This window comes from Tursiops truncatus, chromosome 7 (genome assembly GCF_011762595.2).
Source record: "Tursiops truncatus isolate mTurTru1 chromosome 7, mTurTru1.mat.Y, whole genome shotgun sequence".
Taxonomy (NCBI): domain Eukaryota; kingdom Metazoa; phylum Chordata; class Mammalia; order Artiodactyla; family Delphinidae; genus Tursiops; species Tursiops truncatus.
In genome coordinates, this window is record NC_047040.1 from 55313689 (window position 1) to 55337435 (window position 23747).

General features: G+C 40.5%; 1 protein-coding gene across 1 annotated transcript in view; it reads left to right on the forward strand.

Annotated features, from left to right (window-relative positions):
- The window catches only part of PDE11A (phosphodiesterase 11A), a 435071-nt gene that overhangs the window by 401232 nt on the left and 10092 nt on the right, over nucleotides 1-23747 (forward strand). Inside the window, exon 20 of the mRNA XM_073806952.1 lies at nucleotides 2972-3055. Coding sequence (XP_073663053.1) covers nucleotides 2972-3055 — 84 coding nt within the window. The remainder of the gene's footprint in view (nucleotides 1-2971; nucleotides 3056-23747) is intronic.

Consider the following 23747-nt stretch of genomic DNA (forward strand, 5'->3'; position numbering starts at 1 on the left):
CTTAGAAGAAAGCAAGATATAAATTTTCTGGATTGGATTTGGCAATGGTGTCTTAGATATGATACCAAAAGCACAACAAACAAAAGATAAAATAGAGAAATTGGATGTCATCAAAACTTAAAACTTTGTGTGTTGAAGGACACTATCAAGAAAGTGAAAAGATAACTCACAGAATGGGAAAAATTATTTACAAAGCATATATCTGATATGGGCCTAGTATCTAGAATATATAACAACTATTGCAACTCAACAATAGAAAGACAACCCAATTTTTTAAATGCATAAAGGATCTGAATAAACATTCCCCTAAAGAACATATATAAATGGCCAATAAGCACATGAAAAAAAAATGTTCAAAATCATTAGTCATCAGGGAAATACAAATCAAAACCACACTGAGATACCACTTCACACCCACTAAGATGACTATAATCAAAAAGACAATAACAAGAGTTGGCAAGGATGTGGAGAAATTGGAACTTTTTGTACATTGCTGGTGGGAATATAAATGATGCAGCTGCTTTGGAAAACAGTTTGGCAGTTCCTCAAAACATTAAACATTAGAGTTACCATGTGGCCAGCAATTCTACCTCTAGGTATAGCCCCAAGAGAAATGAAAACATACATCCACACAAAAACTTGAATGTTTGTTGTAGCATTATATATAATATCCAAAAAGTAAAAACAACCCAAATGTCCATCTACTGATGAGTGGATAAATAAAATATGGTATACAATAATGATACAAGGGAATATCATTTGGCAATAAAAATGATTGAAGTGCTGATGCATGCTTACAGGGGTGAACCTTGAAAACATTATGCTAGGCGAAAGAAGCTGGTCACAAAATACCACATATCATATGATTCTATTTACATGAAATGTGCAGAACAGGAAAATCCATAGAGGTAGAGAGTGAATTAGTGGCTGCCTATGGCTTGGGGGGTTTGAGGAAGAATGAAGAGCGACTACTAATTGATATGTGATTTTTTTTCCCTTGGGGTGATAAAAATGTTCTAAAATTGACTGTGGTTGGACTTCCCTGGTGGCACAGTGGTTAAGAATCCACCTGCCAATGCAGGGGACACAGGTTTGAGCCCTGGTCCTGGAAGATCTCACATACCGCAGAGCAGCTAAGCCCATGCGCCACAAGTACCGAGCCTGCGCTCTAGAGCCTGCGAGCCACAACTACTGAGGCCGTGTGCCACAACTCCTGAAGCCCGCGCGCCTAGAGCCCGTGCTCCACAACAAGAGAAGCCACCGCAATGAGAAGCCTGTGCACTGCAACGAAGAGCAGCCTCCACTTGCTGCAACTAGAGAAAGCCCGCGGGCAGCAATGAAGACTCAACACAGCCAAAAATAAAAATAAATAAATAAATTTATTTAAAATAAATTGTGGTAATGGTTGCACAGCTAATTGTGAATATACTAAAAACCAGTGAATTAAAAACAAAATAACTATATACTATGCACCAGAAACAGTCATTAAATAAATTTAAAAATCTCAGATAACAATGAGAGCTAGAGAGGATAAAACAGAGTAATATTTTTTATTTTTATTTATTTTTTATTTATTTATTTATTTTTTTTGCGGTACGCAGGCCTCTCACTATTGTGGCCTCTCCCGTTGTGGAGCACAGACTCCGGACGCACAGGCTCAGTGGCCATGGCTCACGGGCCCAGCCGCTCTGCGGCATGTGGGATCTTCCCGGACCGGAGCACGAACCCGTGTCCCCTGCATCGGCAGGCGGACTCTCAACCACTGCGCCACCGGGGAAGCCCCAGAGTAATGTTTTTTAAAGGAACATTTTGGACCAAGATTCATGCAGTTCACAAGAACTAGCCCTTCCTCCAGCATATTTCAGAGTCTTCTCCAAATGCCTAGTCCTCCTTCCTGATATTTACGTTTCACATTACAATCAAGGATGAACAGAGCCCGTAGGAGACGGTGACCTCCTCTCTAATTTGGAGGTATTTTCCTCAGCGGCGCTCTTCTATCTTCTGTGACCTCAGCGGCTAGTGATTTGGGCCCCACCCACTCCCACCCTTGTTCCTAAGTCTGAAGGATGCAGGATTTCTCAACATATCTGAACCAAGGAGATGTTGTGAATCTGCCCTCACAACCTATGTGAATGCCAAAATGATGTGGATGCCACATTTTATTTAGAAAAAAGATGAAACCTACTGTAAGACCATAGGCAGGGCAGGGTTGTTTCTTAGACCCTGGCCTTACTCCTTAGGAATAAAGGGAGGGACAGTCTCACTGGCGTAGAACAGGCAGTGTTTGTCCGAGGACTCTATCTCAGCCATCCAATTCCAACTGATTGTCTTTCTTTTTATGTCTGCCCAACGGAATATGTCACTTCTTTTTCTCTAAGTTTTCTAAACATTATAATATCATAACGTTTAAAGGCTGGGAATGAGGAGAGAATGGGTACCTGCCCCCATCATCCATCCAGTGATAGATAAAAATTTAGGAATTTATTCATGACAGGACCTTATTGAGAAACACAAAATTGTCCCCACCCTGAAAAATTAATACAAATAATTTCTATTTAAAGTGAAATTGCTCTTAAGGATCTTTTCCGATCTATCCCACCCTCTCTCGCTATAAAAATAAAAGCCTGCACTATTTTTGTAGCAAAAAAAAATCTCCCCTTCCTTTGACTTGTACCCAATTCCCAGTGACCTGATGACTTGATTTAGTGGCAGTTACCTATAACTGAAGACAGATTTTGGCCCCAAGGAGTTGCATGCTATAAAGTTCAAATAAATTCATTTACAAATCTCATAAAAAGAGGTGAAAATACTTTATTTCTCATCATAGATAAAGGAAAAGAAAGTACGTGTAAAGATTGTCATTTGTGAAGTGTTCAGTTGGTAAAAATCGGATCATTGTGACAAAGTGTTTGACAAAGCGCCTGTAAAAGACTCCAGTGTAATAAAGCAAGGTTCTCCTCCCCCATTCTAGGCTATTTTTGATCGGAACCGGAAGGATGAGCTGCCTCGGTTGCAATTGGAGTGGATCGATAGCATCTGTATGCCTTTGTATCAGGTAATCATGACTTGGGAGGGTCTGTGTGTCCTGACCGAGCCAGGAAAGAAGAGTGTGTATACCGCACTTTCAGAAGTATTAGTTTTAGGACACCCTTCCAGGGTATGTGTGTTGCCTAAAAGGGTTGCAGTTTATCTTTTCTCAGATTTCTGATCGGTCCCCTGGGAAGATGTGGTACTCGGAGGCCAGAGACCTGAGTTCTTCCTGGGCCTCAACTCCCTCATCTATAAACCAAGGACAGTAATATTTTATCTCAGTATTTCCCAAACTGTGCCCCATGGGACATAAGTATCCACCCATAACTTTTCAGAAAAAGCTCTCAGCCCCAATAATTAGGGAACCTCTCCTGCACATTAAAATACTGAAGGCTCGGAGAAGTCCTTTGGAAAAGAAACACGTTTAACCTTGATTAATTCTGAATTTCTCAAACATTTGACCACAGAAATCTCATTCAGTTTTTTTACGTTTTTCTTTTACTTTTATTAATATCATGTTAGACATGAGAGTTCCATGGTTTTCTGCTCTGACCCCATGGTCTGGGCCACAGGGTTTTGAAAAGCCCCTTCCATCTTGCGCCTCTGTCTGAGGCGCAACGGCAACCACTGAACCCTGAGCAAGGCGCAGTCCCTGTTTCCAGCCCTGCTGCGTGAGTTTGGGACCCTGCTCCTGGCAAGGAGACTAGTGTCATCAGCTTTGAATGTTCACACTCCACTTTTTGAGTAGAATTAGGGCTGACATGGGTTAACACTCACAGTTTAGTGTGCATTGGCTTTTAATTCTGCTTCTAAGTATTTGCTTTCATGTGTAAAACCTGGCCAGTTCTTTACCCCCTACCTACCTCAATCAGACTGAGCTGCTGTTTTAACTTCAAAGTGAGAAACACATGCAGGGAAAGCAAAACGGCTTCATTCCTCACTCTGTCTAACTCCATTAAAAACACAGTATTGTTTTTTAAGGACCTCACAACCATTAAGTTTGAGGCTTATCTACCACTTCACTTTCAGCATTTTTAGGGACTGCTGAGCCCTGCCACATTACTCTAAAAAAAATAAAAGTAAAAAATAAAAAAACCTAGAATACTGTCTTGAAGATGGAAATGTAATTTTTAATGACTATAAGCAACAAAAGTAAGTTCTTATTTGTATTATATTATCCATTAAATACATGACAGCATAAAATCAGACAAGTGAAGCTTTAAAAGAATCTAGAATAGATTCTTTTAGTTATACATGGGACATAATGCTCTTTTATTTAATAATGAAAGTTTGGATGAAAAATCAAGAATGATGTCTACGATATTATAAGAGGATCCTCAACTCTCTTTTGTCCCATCTGCGTCTCCCACCCTCACTCCTCTGGTGTCTCTGAATAAGCTGGGTCCCCATGTGTAAGGCACATCGCTGTTGTGTCAGGTATACCTTGCTTTGCTAAATTGACCTTGACCACCCATGTTGAATTATTTTTTAACATTATTCATTTTGCTGTGCACACTTAGGCCATAAATGAGATGAATTCTTGAAATTACTAAATTCCTTTTACTGTGGGTAAAGCTTAGGAGGATGAAGACATGTATTTGTGGGGCTGATAAATTTTTGATATTAGTCTGAAAAGCTACTTTGGAATGAACCCAACTCCACACACCCTTCCTATGTGATTAGTTACAGTAAATGCTGGAAAGGACTCTCGTGTGCTTTTCCATGTTAATTTAAGTGTTTCATTACTGGTTCACAATCATTTGGGCTTACCTTTATACTTCCCATTAAATACTTTGAAATCTTCAGGTTAAAAAGGAAGTTACTTGAATTTCAAATGAAAATAGCAGCTTCCAGAATTTAAGGAGTAATATTAACCCATCATATTATCATTCTTGATTTTTCACATCTGTTTTACTTTACTCCCTATCTGTGACATTAGCTACACCTGCTATTTTTAGCCACAGGAAATTGACATATAGAAAGCTTAAGTGACACTGCCACCAAATTCGCTTTGTCCTACTCATCTGTGGCCTTGGTTTTGATGTAATGGCCTTTCTACTGCCTCACTTCACCTCTGCTGGATATTGTCCCACAATCTTTTCTTATTTAACTGGGGAAAGTCATGGCATTTAAAGAGGAATGCGGAAGGAGCTGTTTATAAAAGTTCATATTCATACCTGCTGCTGGATCTTCTCAGTGAACAAAGCATGAAAATCATGCTCTTTTTTAAAATTCCTTATCATCACTTATTTTTTTATCTCATGGATTTCATTTATAAATTCTTTATAATGCTTTATAATTTATATATATATTATATATATATAATTTTGAAACCAACATTTCAAAAAGCCCTCAGACTGAAACCTTGCAGAGTGACTTTAAGTATGCCCCTTGAGAGTCCTCATTTTGTCCCATCTCAAGCAGTTGGGTGTTTTTTATTATTTAACTGTGAGAGTTAATGTGAGATTATTTAATCTCACATTAACTGTTGATGCTCCAGAAAGGTAATGGAATCCCTCAGTGGGCAGGAATCACCATGAGTACGAAGACAAAAAATCTTGAGGAAATGACTCACGAAGCAAGGAAGGTCCCTGCTATGACACTGGTCAAATGTCAAAATGTCTGCAGGAACTCAGGTTGTTGCTGAGAGGTCAGTTTGGGGTTTTTAATGTGAAAGTGCAGTGATAAGGAGTCTGAGAGGATAGAGGCAAACGGGAAGGTATGCAGATGGCATGAATCCCAGACTGTGAGAGACGACATAGTCTGCGTTATGGAACAGAAGAATCCAACGTGGCTTTGCTGAGTCAGTCTGGGCAGAGGGCAAAAGGATACGGAACAGTAGCTATGAGACCAAGAGATGTCATTGTAATGGCCAGGGCCCTGCTGACCCCAAGGTGGGGCAGGTTTGGGTGGCAAGAAGCCTCATGTAGAGCCCGAAGCAAAATGACACGTACATCACGATGAGGACTCCCCCTTGCAGGAGGAGCAGTGTGGAGAGATGCGGTCCAGCAAAGGCAGAGGCCAAACAAAGGCACTGTGTGCCTGAGGCTTCTGGGCGCAGACTGGGACAGGACGGGGCTTGTGGAGGCGAGGGCGGAGGAGAAGCCGGTCAGTAGATGCAGATACGGTTTTAGTGCAGCTTTTTGACTTCTTTGACTTTCACTGGGTAAATCGGTTTCACTTCATGGTTTTGAGAGGGTTGTGCTTGGTCAAAGTAGATCAAGCTCTTTCCACTTTCACTCCAGTTTGCTGAGTTTTGTCTCTGCTCCAAGCAAAGGGTAGATTATCAATACTCTCTGGTGCCTGAAGGGCTGTTTATAGGTGGAAACCCACAAAAAGTACACCGGTACATTTTGGATGCCCATTACACTTAAAATCAAAACTCTTACCTCTGGGACAACTTCAATTTCCAATCTGTGCCTGTGTTGAGGAAAAACAAGGAGAACCCCCCAAACCCCCGAAATCTATTCAATAAGTTTCCTAAGCAATCTAGCAATTGACTGAAAGTGACTGGCAGAAAATACATAGATATATCTAATAAAGTAATGGGTAGGGAAAGAACATGCAGAGAACAGTCCCAGACCCATGGATGATTCTATAGTAGGGAGATATGACATGCTTATATACATATGTTTATATGTGAGTATAAAATTCTCCAGAACTTGCTCATCTTTTTAAGCTTATGATTCCAAACTTTTCCTTAAAAAAAAAAATAGAAAATTGTCCTGACAGGCAGAAGTCATGATTTATCTGTGACAGCATTTAAATCAGGAAACATATAGGAAGCCAAGAGTGGGCAGGGAACCATCAAAGCGTGTTCCCCCAAGAGAAGACTAAAACCCTAGTTAGTTAGCTCTGTCCTAGCAGGGTATCTCCGAGGAATACATTGACATCTGATTCCTGTGCTTTCTGCTGTCTTTGCACCCCGCTGGGGATCCATTAGCTTGCTGCTCAACATTTTTGGAGGAATAAAAAACAAAAAGAAAGAAAAAAAAAAAACAAAAAAAAACAGGCACTATCAAACTTTGAAGTCACTGCTGCACCAGCCTTAGGGATAAACAGAATACCTGATGTGGCAGCGTCACACTGAGCCTCTCTTTGCAATAGTGGGCAAAGTTTTTGCCCTTTATTTATTTTCATTCTCAACTCAAACCTCAGTGTACCTAGAATTTCAATGATACACTGTAAATCATTATAAATCTTCTGTTTGTTAAGGATTGAGAGATTTAATTTTTATTATGAACATAATCAGATTTTCAGCTCATCTCAAACTGGCTCTTGATTTTGGAGTGTTTGACAGATAATGAAAACGGCTTGACTTGGACAGGATCTAGCTGGAATAATTCTCTCTCTCCATTAAAAGAAGAGTTAGGCAAGAGTGTTGTCTCTTTATAAAAATGTCATGGGGTTTCTGCAACAGGCAGGGCTTCTGAAGTTATGATAACAGTGATTTTTGACTTTTTTTCTGCCTTCAGCTGTAATGGTTGTTTTGGAAAATGCATTCCACCTGATGCAGTTATTAGTATGCTCTCTGGGGACTTCCCCAGCGGTCCAGTGGTTAAGACTTCGCCTTCCAATGCAGGGGTTGTGGGTTTGATCCCTAGTCGGGGAGCTAAGATCCCACATGCCTTGTGGCCAAAACACCAAAACATAAAACAGAAGAACAAATTCAATTAAGACTTAAAAAAAAATTTTTTTAATATGCTCTCTGAAAAGAAGGGAGGAAAAAAATCTTTAAAATATAGTTGAAGTTGTAGAAACTGGGAGTTAGAATTGATAAACTGGAAAAGAGGAAGTAAGGTGCTACTCCAAGACAATTTTTCTGGACACCAATAAAAGTACTTCAAAAACAACTCAATGTTTCCCAGATGGCTCGTGCCTTGTGTTCAGTTTTTTTCAAAAAAGAAAAAATAGCTACAGAGTGACTAGTTAGAATATAACATCATCTCCTCTTAAAAACCTACAAGGAATGGAATGTGGTTAGAGAGGGAAACAATTTCATCCCATACTTAAAAAAAAAGCAGGACACCACCCAAATCAGTTTCCTGTAAATGTTATCTGTACGACTTCTAGTATTCCTGTGAATGAGAGAAAGAAATAGTTGAGGCTGATTTCTTATTTGCCCTACAAAGGGGGGACATATATGGAATGACATCATATATAACTTGAAAAACTCAAGAAGAAATAAAGAAAGGGAGGGAGGGAGGGAGGGAGGAAGGAAGGAAGGGAGGGAGGGAAGAAAATAACTTTCTATATTCTCTATAATTTATATTTATCTGGCTCCACCTTTTCCTGGTGATGGGCGGTGGGGGGGGGGCGGCGGCGGGCGGTGTTCAGGGACTGGTACTTAAACTTGACAATTAAAGTATCTCAGTTCCTTCCGGTTAAAACAAGTCCTTGGGAAGACTAAAATGTGAATTGTTCCCAGTCAGAACCGTTTCTTCTCCCCAGCTGACATCCAGGTGCCAGGAGAGCTCACCTGTCTTTGTAAGGGTTCTGTGACTGGGGGGAGAGGGACCGAGTGCACGTGCAGCCTCTGGGGTCAAGGCTCTGGGTGTGATGCCCAGCTGGCCTCTGGGACTGTGGGGTGGGTGCAGTGAGCACTTCGTGGAGGGCCTGACCACTGGCTCTGGCTGCTGCAGACCCCGGTCCATGCAGACCATGGCAAGCCGCCACCAGCTTCCTGCTCAGCTGGTTCTCTGCCATTGCTCAGCCTGTGGCACGCATGAACCCCCAGCTACTTTCTCTTCACCCTGCCATCCACACAAGAGCTTCCTCGGTTCTTTCTAATATGCCACCTGGGTAGTGCCAACTCCTTCTAGGAAAGTTCTGTCATTTTCCTGAATTAGGCTCTGAGATTCAAGAGACAAGCCTTCCCCTCACCCCCAGGGTTCGACCCCCAGGGAACACAGAGCCAGGACACTCACTTCTGATCCCATTCTCCCCCCCTCACTCCCTTTCTGTCTCTCTCCCTCCTCCTCCCCTTTCTCTAACACCCAGAGTGGAAAGTTTTTGAATTTCCTTTTCCTAGTTTAATGGGAACTCTCCTTATATGGTCTCCTCTGTGCTCCCCACTCCAGAACTTTGTACTCAGACTTGATGATTTGACCTAGCCAGGCTCGGTTCCTAAGAGATAGAGTTCTGGAATTTAGAAATCCCTTTTCTCACCACGCAAAGCTGGCATTGAGAGTTATTCTCTCTGAAAGCTAGTTGACGATAGTTCGCTGTTTCTAGCTGGGAACCACCGCTTGCCTGGGGGAGGAAAGCCTACTGAGCTAATGGGTGGGAAGCCACTGGCATCACGATTCAAGCAGAACGAAAATACATTGGTTTAATATTTTCAAATTATTGTCCTTGTTACATATGCTATATCCAAATCTGAGTGCTGATAGGAAAACCTGTTCAAAATTTTCTATGTACTATTAGTCAAGTACAAATGGAAGAGAAATATAAACATTCAAAAGTGTCAGTTTTATGTAGTTTATACCCCGTCTTCCAAACTTTTGCCAAAATGATCTTCCTTTTTAAAAAAATATCAGATCATGGTATCCTCCTGCTTAAAAACCTCAGGTTACTACCACAATCTATAAGATACCTTCCAGATTCCTGGGGTTAGCCCTCTCATTCTGAGGCTCCCTGCCTCTTGGCCTCATCTCCTGTTACCCACGCACCATTTGCCCCAAAGCACAGGACGCACGAACGCTTTTGTCCATTTTGCCTTTGCTTATACCTCCCTCCCTCTTCTTTCTGCCTGGAAGAGGACAGCTCAAACTGTCACCTCCTCTGTAAAACCTTTACTCCTCCTCAGCATTTCCACTCTACCTGTCTCTTCATAATCACACGCAACACTCTGTGTTGTGGTCATCTTTCTGTCTGTCTTTTCTGTCTTTCTTCCCTGTTAGACTAGTTTCTTGGGACCATCATATTCTTGGTACCCAGAATGGTGCCTAAGTATATTCAAACTGCTGTTTGTTGAATAAATGAGTGAAGAAACAGAAGAGTGAACGATGAGACACAGGACGCAGAATTAATAAGCAGTGGAATGTACGAAGTAGGGTTATAATGTCATTTTAAATTATCATCTGTAAATATATAAAACCTTTCATCAGAGTGTGCACTGTTATATTGCTGCCCATAATCTGAAGTGTATGGCCTATGATGTCTTCTTAGAAAGTGGTTTAGTTCTCATCATGGTTGAATTGGTCCTTAATTCTAGCATAAAAAAGACCAGTTTGTAGCCATGAATTTTTCAGGGCTTTGACTTTTTCAGCTAGGAAATACATGAAATTTTCTTTTTTCCAGCATTGGCAGAAAATACAGTCTTCTCATTATTTTAGTATTCAAGTTGATAGGGAGAGCTAGCACATATACACAGATTTCAAGAAATATTATATATTATCTAAAACACTAAATTATCATGATTAAAATATAATTGTTTGACTTAGAAGACTTTTCAGATCCTTTAGTGCCTAACAGTTATCAATACAAACACGAAATAACAATGTGCTCTATAGAGTGAAGTGCTGAATAGCCCAGAGGGCTCATTAAGAGAAGAACATTAAAGTTCATGTCGCTTTCTGCATCAAGCATGGTATGTGGCTGGTGAAGGCATTTCACACCCTTGGCTACATCTCAGAGTTCTTCCTGAATACCTGACATACCAGGCTGTTTGATTTGGAGAAAGTTTTCCACCTCCAAAAAATGACTTTGACTTGATAAAGCAACCAGCTCTGTATACATTATCTTGTAAATAAAATGGACTTTGGTTTATTTCACGCAGCTATTAAAAACCTGTTCTTTATACAGTAGGACTTAATTTCTATTCATATGCATTTTATGAGCTCAAAACTGCCATCATGAATCTATATTAAAACGCTGGAATCAGGTAAAAAAAAGTTACAATATACTCCCTAATAAGGCTTTTTTTGGGGGGTGGGGGGCGCGTTGGTTCTTCGTTGCTGCACGCGGGCTTTCTCTAGTTGTGGCGAGCCGGGTCTACTCTTTCGTTGTGCTGTGCTGGCTTCTCTTTGCGGTGGCTTCTCTTGTTGTGGAGCACAGGCTCTAGGCACGCAGGCTTCAGTAGATGCATCACGCAGGCTCAGTAGTTGTAGCACATGGGCTTCAGTAGTTGTGGCTCACGGGCTCTAGTGCACAGGCTCAGTAGTTGTGGCGCATGGGCTTAGTTGCTCTGCGGCATGTGGGATCTTCCCGGACCAGGGCTCGAACCTGTGTCCCCTGCATTGGCAGGCAGATTCTTAACCACTGCGCCACCAGGGAAGTCCCCTAATAAGGCTTTTGAGGGTAGAATTTAAGATAAGATCTACTTCTCCCTATCCAGCTGACCAACATAAATAACTCTTTTTAAAAGTGTTTATGCTTTGAAATCACGAAGCTAAAAATCACTTAACTGCAAGTCCATACAAGGCTTGGAATGTCGTCTTTACTTAAGTTACTTTCCAGTTCCTCAAGAAAGCGTATTTTAAATGTGGATTTACGTCTTCTTCATGGCCCTCTCTTCTGTGACTCTCTAAAGAAGAAAAAGGAAAGAAGGAAGAAAGGAAGGGAGGGAAGGAGGGAGAGAAGGAGGGAGGGAAGAAGGGAGGGAGAAAGGGAGGAAGGGAGGGAAGGAGGGAGCGAAAGAAGGAGAAAGAGAAGAAAACTTGCATTTTTCACTAGGAAATGAATCAAGTCCTCTTTTAAAGACTGTGTTTTGCATTCTATGTGCCTCTCCAAAATCTCTGAAATTTAAAGTTCATTTGAAGGGTCAGCATTGTTTTTGCTGCTGGGAAGTGAGGCATGAGATAGACATAAAGCATTCTCATTACGCTATTGCCAACAGAATCCTCTGTATTATTCAAAATGTCTCCTAAGAGAATTCAAGGAGGCAATATCTGGATCCTCAGCTCTCACTATTCTTATATTTCGTTATCAGAGCCGCAGCCGTAAAAATATTAAATAAATCACTCAAGGCACATTGCCCCATCTTAGCGAGCAGATGTGCTCAGAGGGAGCCAGGCTCTCAACCTCATGTACAATGAACATGGCAGCCCAGCTGTTGAGTCTGGTAGCCAGAGTCTAAAACGAAGTTAAAGACTTCTATCTGACTGAGTTTTTGGAAAAGAAGTTCAGTATTAAAGCCCATAAGAATACAAAGGTATCCTTATGTATACTTTTTCAATAAGCAGACATTTATTGAATACTGACTATAGTGGCCACTGGATAGGGCTTAAATTTTAAAGTTTACAAAGTGCTTTTACATACACAATGTAATTTTACCCTAACTCTGTGAAGGAAGAAAATACTTCATTCTGAATCCTATAATGTCTAATAGTCTAAGTTTTATAAATGAGGAAACTGAAACCTACAGAAGCTAATGGACTTAACCAGAGTGAAGCAGTTAATACACAGCAGAGCCAGAATTTCGAAGCCAAGTCTTCTCAGCCTTACTTTGCTGCTTTTCCCCACTGCACTGCCCTGAGGAAGTGAAAGGCCATTCCATTAGTCCGGCAGTGCTCTACCTCTTTAAACCTCACATTTACAAAGTAAAACTCTGAATTCTTCAGAGGGGAGGATACAGGGATCTGAGTAGAGATTCCAGGGAGAGTAATTGCTAGAGCACCGAATGGGCTACTGTAGGTTCTGTTCAACTGGTTACCAGAGAAATACTTTCTCAGAAAGACCTTATGTCAAATTGTCCTTGACCAAACACTTTCACCTGTAACTGAGTTGATGTTGCCAATAAAAGATGGTGGATTGACCTCCATAATTTATTCCTCATCCTTCTGAGAATTCCATTCATAAAATAATATAGGAATTTTTTAAAGATATAAACTTTCTTACGAAATGGGAAGAGGCTGGAAGAATTTTAAGGAGCATGATAGAAAAAGCCTACAATGCCTTGAACAGTTTGTAAGTAAGGGTATTAACAACGTGCGATTGAGGACCAGGAAGGAAATGAGGAGTACAGGAGAGAAAACATACATGGCCTCAGAGCACACCTAAATCGTCAAGAGCAGACTGTGGGCAGAAGGAAGGACTCACATTCTCTTTTTCCTGTGATGCCCCTTCATACTGTTGTCTACATGCAAACACATTTTCATCCAGGTACACCAGTGTATTCTGCTTTGGCCACTTAAGATAAAGTTCAAAACATGCTTCCACATCCTTAACATAGTTTTCATATTGTCCTTTGAAACAGCAGCCTAGTATTCCAAACAGTGACTTGTCATAATTTATTCAGTCATTGCCTACTTTTTTTGGTTGTTTTGTTGTTGTTTTTGCTAAGTGACATAATTCTAAAATGAGTACCTTTGTTCAATATTTTATTGATTATTTAATGCTGTTAAGTGTGATTAGAAATAATAACGTTGCATTTCTTTAAAAAAAGATATAAACTCTCAAGGACAACAGAATGTGAGAGGGCATAAGATATCCTCAAATATTGGAGGCTGGAAAGGAAGTTATGTCCCAGGATGTCTGCAGAAGGGGACATCAACAGGAAGAGAGCTTATCTGTCTTTCAGAAGGAACAGGTTCAGGACTTTAAGGGTCCAAGTTCAGCCAAGAGGGGTTCTATTAATTTCCTACAGCTGCCTAGCAAAATACAAGAAACTGGGTGGCTTAAAACAACAGAAATCTATTCTCTCACAGTTCTGGAGACCAGAAGTCAGAAATCAGGGTGTCAGAAGAGCTGGTTCTTTCTGGAGGTTCTGCGAGAGAATCCATTCCACGCCTCTCTCCTGGTTTCTGGTGGTTGCCAGGAGCCCTTGGCGTTCCTTGGCATGTAGCTGAATCCCTCCAATCTCCAACTCTGTCTTCACATGACATTCTGCCCTGTGTCTCTGTGTTCCTGTGTCTTCACATGGCCTTCTTTTATAAGGAGACCAGCCTTTGGATTTAGCTCCATATGCTCAGCTTTCTTTTCACGGTGATCACCCCTGGCTTGAAGGCTTGAATGAAAATAACTCCACTCTGCTGCTTTTTTAACACCTTTGGCCTTACAAAGTGACTTTCTTCTTGGAGCAAGTAGAATTGATGATAGTTAATATCAGCCTTTCCAAGAGTCTGAAACAAGGGAGATAGAGTATGTGGAAATGCTTCGGGAAAAGTAAACATTACATGCTAAAGCCCTCCATACATGTGAGCCATTATTCTTTTATCACCATTAATATCATCTCTAAGCTTCAATAGCCTCTGTTGGAAGTTTGGATAGTAAATAGCCAAACTGCTGGTCTCACTAAGGTGTAGTGCGTCTATAACAACATTTCCTGAGCACTTCTTATGTGCCAGGCACCAGACTGACTTTCCAAGCATTATCTGATTTAATTCTCTTAGCAATATCAAGTTAGATACTACTATCATCCCCATTTTCAGATGTGAAAACTGAAGCTACAGAGTTTCTGTAATTTGCCCAAGAATACACAGATATTAAGTGACAGAGCTTTGATTTTTTTTTTTCTGCCTTCAAATCTGGGCTTCTAACCGATAGGACCTTACTGCCACCTGAGATGATGTGTGAGCAGGCATTAATGTTATACAAACCTCAGGTCCTTATCAGGTCCCCTGAAACAGAAGCAACACGCTGTTGTAATACTAGAATGTTCATCTAACAGTGAGCTTGCAGATCATCTGTAGATGAGGGAAGTGAAACCTTGAAAGGTCACCCGTGACCCGGCTTGACGGTGGCAAAGCTAGGTTTAGAAACCAAGACTTTTGACCTCCAGTGTAGGGTCTGTCCCAAGATACTCTGCCACGAACATATTGAAGCATATTGTCTCCAAGTGTTCAAAGCTATCCCGAGGGGACAGAGTTTAAAAAGGAAATCTATCTGAGTAGTGATGCAGATTTCAAACACAGAAAGCAGATGGAAGCAGGGAGTTTGCTTTGAAGGACAGCATGGTGAACCAAGATGCCTCTAAGAACAGGGGAAATGGAATGAAAAGTCAGCAAACAAGGTAGAAAAGACAGCCCTGAGAGGGCCTGAGAAACTGAACAGAAAATCTGAAGGAAGATAAATGGATAATTTAACAGCCATTCAGTTTTTAAGAAAGACAAAGAACAAGCTACATTGCATCAGAAAAGGCCTAGAAATGATGATGAATGGGGCCCTTCAAATGAGTGGTGAACACAACAGAATCACAGTCGCCTGCACGATTCCCAGCTGAGGGCAAATTTGAGGAACTAAATAAGGATATGAGACTGATACGGATTGAAGAGTTTTTCAAAATCTGTTTAATGTCCAGGGAGGGGACATTGATCGCTTTTCAGAGGAAATGCTTAGGATCAGTGAGGTAGTCGGCCCTTATTGGAACGTGGATGTAGGGAGAGGATTTACACACAACATTAGCACAGCGTGCATTAAGGTACTGAGATAATTTTTGAATCATGGTGGCAAAGCACTATATTATTTTGATCTTTATGAAATAATTATTTATCTTTTTTATCCTCATATTTGTAAGCTTTCTTTATTAACAATGAAATGATTTGCTATTGAGTAATTCTAACACATGATCAAAAGTTGCTAGTTCCTTTATCAGTTCATGTTACACTTTTAAGTAGAATATTTTATTATTAAATAGTTTATACATGCCCAGTGAACAGAATTCAAAAGGTCCAAAAGGCACAAAAGTATTAGAGAAAAGTGGTCCTCCCTCACACTCCTGTCCCCAGGTCACCCAGGTCCTCTCCCTCAGGGCAACCACTATTAAGCAATTTCATCCAAAAACAGTCTATACAAAAGCAGAAATAGTGTTTTTGGCTTTTTCTTTTATTGAGATATAGTTGGTGTGTAATACATATATGGATGTATACATATACATGTATGTGTGTGTATATATGCACATATACACATATATGAACAGTGTCTATCCTGCTCCATACCTTGTTTTCTTACACTTAATATATTTTTGAGGTCACTCCTTTTCAGTGTCCATATAGCAGCTATCACAGTCCTTTTGATGGCTGCAGAGTATTAGATCTTAAAGATGTAGAATAAATTATTTAATCAATAATTAATTAGTTATGAACACTGATGTTTCTAATAATTTGCTATTATAAACAAAGTGCAATAAATATATTTGTAAGTGCATCATCCTCATACTTTATTTGTAGGACAAACACCTGGAAGTGGAATTAGTGGGCATTTGGCATATGGGCATTTGAAATTTTGATGGGTATTGCCAACTTTCTCTCTGTGGAGTCTGAACCAATTTATATTTCTGCCAGCAATGGCTGAGGTGCCTCTCCTTCTACACTCTTACCAAGACAATGTGTTATCAGACTTCTTGAATTTTGCCAATATGATGGTGCAAAATCTATCTCATGGTAGTTTTAGTTTGTATTTTCCATATAATAAATGAGTCTGATCATGTTTTTAGTACAGATTTATTTACTTAGGAGCCATTTGTATTTTTTCTGTAAACTCTCCATATTTTTGCCCATTTTTCTATTGGGCTGGTGGTCTTTTCTTATTGATTTGTAGGAGCTCACTATATATTAAAGAAATAGACCTCTATCTGTAGCAAAAGTGGCAAATATTTTTCCCAGATTGCCATATATCTTTTCACTTTGTTTATGCTATACAGGAATACATTGATTTTATGTAGTCAAATTCATCTTTTTTTTATGGCTTCTGGATTTTATGTCATACAGATCATGACTTTCCCATTACAAAATTATAAAAAATTTTAAATTCTCAGAACTTCTTGTAGTATTTTATGGCTTCATTTTTTTATATTTATACCTATGACTCATCTGGTTTTGCTTTATTTGATTGTGAAGTGTGAGGTCAGATTCCAACTTTAGTTTTTTGTTAGCTACCCAGTTGTCCCATACGTTTTTGACTAATCATTTTCCCTATGATTTAAAAGGTCACCTTCATCATATACCAAATTCCCTTAAATTTAATTCTATTTTTACTCTTTCTATTCTGTTATATTACTCTGTCTGCCTAATCACACTCTTTTAATTAATATTGCTTTATATTTTAATGATAAGCCTAGTTTCACCTTCCCCATTACTCTTTCAGTATTTTCTAGGTATTCTTGTTTATTTTTCCATATAAGCTTTAGAATTTAGTTCAAACACAAATCTAGTTTGTCTTCTTATTGGGATGCTTATTTAATCTTAAATGATCAATATCTGAAAGTTAAATTAACGTAAAACTTCCCAACATTGAAAAGAAGAAAAACGTCGCCTATTAGGAAGTTTTTGTTCATAAAATTCTAATGTTCCCTTCCTTAAACGATACTTCAAAAATTTAATTTAAAAAAACATTCAGAGTATTGGTCCTGTTGTCCCCACACATACAAACTTTTCCCATATCTTAGTCTGTGGGAGAGTTAGCAATGCAATAAAGCCACAATAACATACCTTCCATCAGCTCTTAAAGGTGACCCTTTCTTTGGGCAAAAGGCCAGCGAATGATACACCCAGTGGTATGTGTAAAATACCCCTTTCTTTGTCTTCCTATTCTTTCTCCCCAAAATCTTTATTATGTTGTAAAATTAAGAAAAAGTAGGTTATCTTACCATATGGAGAGAGACCAGTAAAATAATAGAGGATTTTTTTCCCCAAGGATGTTCACCTAAAGACAAAACATCTCTCATGGATTCTTTGGGTCTGGTTCGCTGTCGATCTGGGGCACTGGGATGCACAGACTTTGATGGTTCCCTCTCTGTCTCAAATCTGAGCCCTGTTTGGTGCTGGCATGAGGACCACCTTTAAACTCTCACAAGAAATGCTCAGGCATCATCAGATTTGCATGGCACTCCCTAAGCAGTTCATTAGTACAAATATCAGCTAAAAAATAGCAGGGCAAATGATAATAGGGTATTCTAGAATCCATTTTAGGAGGTACCATGGTAGCTTACTGAGAACACCATTCACACTAAGGGCAAGGGATTCCACGTTTGTAAAACCCTCTCCCACACAGGCATCCTAGCCATTATGCTTGGAGAACCCTAGGGCTCAAGGCATGTGAGAAGTATACAAAAATATATATAGTAAACGAATGCTTGCACCTCAAAAAATAAATTTTTAAAATGGTTCTTTTTACACATTGAACTTTGCAAAAACAATAGATTATATATATACATATATATGTGTGTATATATATGTATATAAAATCTCAAGTGGCATAGTTTCACCAGAAAACATTACAGTGTATGGAGAGGTGGATTGTTACCATGTGGCTGTGTTTTACTTACATGTTCCAACCACCTCTTACATGAAGCCCCATTCATCAAAGGCTGTGGCTTCTGGGTCAGCAGCTATTCCTTCCAAGTCAGATGTTGGCTACACAGTGAACATGATTGATTAGCTACCAGTGTGCTCTGAAAACCCGACCAACAGGATAACCTAGGACAGAATCCTAGAGGGTCTCATTATAACAGAAGAAGCCGTCTCCTGGCTCCCGTGTACAGGAGCCATCTTTAGGCCTGCCGTGATTTACCACTTAAAACCTTTATTTTCCCAGGGTAGGCTTGAAAAGAGCCTACCTTGAAAAAAGCTGGCGTGAGGCTGCCTCCCTCCTGTGAATTTGTCCTGAAGCAGTGCCGAGGACACTAGAACCGAAAAGTTGCTCCAGTGTCCGGACACTGTAGTCAAGTGTGAGACACGTGTCATCACCAACATCCCACTGAGATCCCTCATGGGAAGACACCAGGGGCTTTGTCCTCAGGCAGGCCTGAACTGACATTCCAGCTCTGCTGTATACTTACCCATGTAAACGTTGGCCTTTTTAAGTTGATTTCCGCAATCTCAGGTTCCTTATCTGTCACAACAGGGTCAACAATACCAATCTCTCCGCATTGTTGTGAGGTTTAATGAGCTCCCATCTGGATATGCCCCAGGATGGCACGCGGAACACTGGACACATTCAGTACTCAGTAGTTATTAGTTCATTTTGGCAAGGTGTGTTTTACTCTCTCTCACCAAGAGCGAGTGGGTGGCCTTCAGAGCAGACTCGGCCGGACATGTCTCATTCAGTTGAACACTGTTTATAACGTGTAACATATCCAGTTTGCCAAAGGCCCCACCATTCCCAACTGTATCATGCAGCCTATTTCATTCATCAACTTTACTGGCCTGGCCCGGTGGACATTGTATTTAAAACTCTTGCCCTGTATTATGGAAATAACAATGCCGTTAATCCAAGGAGATTAAAATTCCTGCCTCATTAATTCCTAATGTTAATCTCATTTGTAAATATCATTTTCCACAAAGGAATCCCTTGAGCATGTAAATAAAATAAGCGAAACAAGAAACTTGAGAGATTAGGAAGGAAATGGAAAGGGAAAGAAAAGAGGGAGAGAAAATTTCAATAAAGCATTTTCACTTTTACAGTCCCTATTAATCTGCTTCAAACCTAGGAAAGAAAATGATGTCTTTCTTTCTAAGTTATTAGTAGTACTGTAATTAGCTTTCAGGAGATTAGAATTGATGCTACAAACATCAGTGTTATAGCTTGGCTAGATTATGCCCTTAGGATTCCGATTACAGATCTGAATCATTCTTACGTTGGATTCTAATGAGCTTGCTTGCCCTCCTCATACTAAGTATTACCTCTGTGGCTTTATCATCTTTACTGCTAATTTGGGTAACTCTCTCACACTATTTAGATTTTAAGCTCTCAAATATCACTAACAAAACAGAAAGATCTGACAATATTTTTTGGCATTTGCAAAAATCAGACATAGCCAACCTGTTACTGCTGAATAGATACTACAATTGTTACTGCTGTAACAGATCTGCAGAGTTAATATCACATATAGAAAAATAGTTTTCTCAACTGGAAAGAGACTCTCACCCGATGTGATAAATGTGGAGTGACACTGAGCTTCCACTAAGGAGAAAATAACAGCTAGTTGCTGTTTTTCCTTTCTGTCTGAGTTCATCTGGTCCTTAGGAAAAACGCAGGCTAAATTGATGCCGTCACCCGGGTCCTTTGAGTCCTCCTTATTGGAAGCCGAAATCCCGTAGGTCAGCTGACTTTGCCACCAGGGGGAGTTGGCATCCTCTGTTAGGGTCTTCTGAGTCCCCATAGCATGGGCGGTTCAGACTCAGCAACCTTTAAAACCTTTTAAAGAGTCTGTTTGGCAGACTCTGGGGGTTCAAGGAGAAGAGAGATAAGTGCTAGCTGGTCCCTGACTCTCATGAACTTGGGTAGAGAGGGCTGCCCGGTGAGTATTAGCAGCAACCTTTTATGCTGGGCAAGTTGAGACTCCCTTATGCCAGCCACCAGTTCAAAGTCTGGTGGGGGGTTTCAATCTCAAGTAATTCCTGGGGGTGACAGAGAACAATAAGGGACCATAGCAAAAGGCCCATGATTTGGAGCTCAGAAACTCCCTCAAATGAGTTTGAGCAGAAATGGGAATTTGTTGGCTCAAGTAACTGGGGAGCTTAGAGGTGCAGTTGACTGGGCAGCAAGTAGCCACATCCAGAGGATTCAAAGGATATCATAAGACAGACACCCCCTTTCCTCTGCCTCCTAGTTATGTTTTGGTTTCATTCTCAACCAAGCTTTCCTCACACATCCTGGCAGCTCTAAGGTCACATGTTCATTCTAGGTATTATCATACCAAAAGAAAGAAGAAAAAGAAAGCCTCACTTCCAATAGTTCTGGGGAAAACCTTGCGAGACCTCTGATTGCCTTAGCTTGAGCCACACCCACATCCACATCCCTACACCAGTCAGTGGTGTTGGTCAGGACTGAATTATGCTCCTACTCAGAGCACATGGAGTGAATTGTTACCTGAGGAAGGGTAAAGGGACCTTATATAGTCTCTGCTGTCTACTGCAGTTCACTTATAATCCACTGCCAAAAAAAGTTAATTCACAACTACACGATGCAGGGGATCAATTTATTCAAGTATCAAGATGCCTAAATCCTTTGACACCTACACAGGTAGCCATAAAATAGAGACCTACAACCTGATATCAATTCTCTCAATTAGGAATTGCATACGGCTACTAGTAACAGAGATCTGAAATCACAATAGCTTAAACAAAATAGAAATTTACTTCTCTCTCTGATAAAAATAATCCAGAGAAGTCAGTTCTAGGTTGCTATGATGTGGCAGTTCCATAGCCATCAGAGACCCAGTCCCTGTTTATCTTTCCTTAGGACATGGCTGCCATACTCAAGGTTGCCTCATAGTCACAATATGGTCACTGTAGCTCCAGCCATCATGTTAATATTCCAGCAGCAAGAAGGAGATAGGGGCAAGGGCAAAAGGATGCACTTCCCAACTGAATAAACTCCCATTTAAGAGTCTTCTCAGAAGCTCTTCTTTCTGAATTCTGCTTGCACCTCCCTGGCCATTCCTAAGCTTAAGGTAGGTGGGAAGGCAACTAGCAGTCTCTGTTAGAGATACCACAGTCCTTGTGGGGTAAATGACTCCATCCCCAATGGGGCAGAAGTCATAAGCCTAGAACCTTTTAAACTCCATTGTGTTCTAGCCAGGGAAGAACCCAATAGAACATGGTGCCTGGCACAGGTACATGTGTGACATATATAAACAATTATTACTAATTTTCCATCTTGATCAAGTTACATACTAAAGCTTTATTTTAAAGGTGGTATTTTTAATGTAAATGTCTAAAAACATTTATCCAAACAAGTCTTGGCTCACTTCTGTGTTCACCATTATTGTTTGATTATTTGTTTTCCAAAGCAAGTTTTAAAAACTGCTGGAAGCCTCCTGTGGTAGTTAATACATTATTTTAAGTAATTTAATGCAAATTAATTTTTGCACAACCTTGGGTTTCGAAGGCCACTGAACTGGGGAGGGGAGGCGTAAGGTTTGGGGGAATCTGCTTGCTGCCTCCCATCTGGACCCACAGCCAGCTCCGTCTGCTCTCACATGTAGTAACTAACACTTCAGCTACTCCCCTGCCAAACACACCATGTGGAGTTTAGCTTATTTCCTTACTCAGAAAAATGTTAAGATGCATAGAAAGATGTGTATTTCAGGTTTTCTAGAAGACTCAAAGGGATTATTTTAGCATTTCAAAATTCTGCTTTTGTACCATAACTCAGATTTTCCATTGGGCTTTATGGTTCTTTTCTTTTCTGTGTTATTTCTGGCTTTCATTCCCTTTTAATCCCACAATTCTCCTTTTCTGGTAGGTCTTACAACACATTCATATCATATGGGAGCCACCCAAAGGTTCAGGGTAGAGAGCAGCCAGCTCGGCTGTGTGATTTTGATTGACCAGGATGGCTACAATGAGACTTGATTGGACAGGACCCAGGGGAGGAAGCAGGGAGCCCAGGTAGGAGCTGCAGGAGGTTAAGGCAGTGGAGAAGTGAGGGCAGCCTGAAGTAGGGTGGTAGGAATGGCACTGGACTGACACACGGAGACAATCTGGAAGTAGGATTGAGAGGACTTGGTGATAGTTTGGATGCGGTGGAAGAGGCAGAGGTCATGGATGATCCATAGATTGCTGGGTTGGGCAGTTGGGTGGAGAGGTAATGCTTAGTTCCCTGAGGGAGTAAACCTGAGAGCAGAGGAGGGTTCGGAGGAAGGCGATGAGTTTAGTTCAGGACAATCAGTTCACTGGCTCTGACCTTTATGACACAATGGAAGAATAGAAGGTTGACAAGCCAATTGGGATTCTTAGCAACTACAGCATTGCAACGTGACATGTAAAATTCAGGAATATGTCAGACTCAATGATGAATAATCTTTACCTTTGGGAACCAAGAAGGATTAGCAGTTCAACAATTCACTAATTTAAAAGTTTGGGTTTGCTGCACAATTAGCCACTTCTCTCTGAAGTCACATAGCTTAAGTAGAAGCCTCCTTTGTTTCTTGGAGAGAGGTACTCTTTACACATGTGGCTGGCCAGTCTCGAGAATTCAAGAGACTTTCAGGAGCTGCCACCACTTGCATGCGTTCTTGCCCCTTCTGTTGATGGTCTGAGCAGAGATGACACCAGCTGGTCATGTCTTCAATTACTTTCCTTTTCAAAATACCAACGCCCAAGTCAGCTTCTGGACATTCTCACCCAGGAAGTTAAATAATCATGTTAGAAAAGTGATCACATCTTCATTACAGGGATATTGCCTCAAACAAGATATCTGAGAGGGGCTCCAAGTTGATTTTCATATTTTATCAAAAAACTGATATTTAAAAAATATTTTAATTTCTTTCTTCTCTGCCATGCATTGTATCTCTTAGTTTCTGATTATTTCTTTTGGGTAAGGTGGGGATGGAGGACAGCAGAAAATATAATTCTTATTGCCAACACTCTGGAAATACATGAGTCAACAATAGGAAGTAAAAACCATCTTCCCTCTTTGTCTTTTAAAAAAATAAATAACTAGCCAGCTCAGATAATTTCCTCAAAGTTTTTTAAAGGTATTAATGACATAGTTGGACATTTTCAGGGTTCAAGAAAATCTGGTTGTAATTTGGTGGTGTTCCTCTCTCCCCTCTGCAAGACTGTAGGTGCAGGGACTTTTTCTAAGAGCATGGCTTTCTCTGCTTATTCCCCTGTCCCACATCTGCCTCCATCTGTCCAGCAGTTGAGCTCCAAGAAGTGATTGTGGTCAACTAATAAGCACACATGGGGCCAGATGACAGCAGATGTGGATACTGATGGCAGTGGGAAAGCAAGAGTCACACTCCTAGCAGCTTAGCGAACTGATAAAAACAAGCTCTCAGCAATAATGGTAATAAGACAGAATACTATATTCATTTCCCAAGGGGCTCA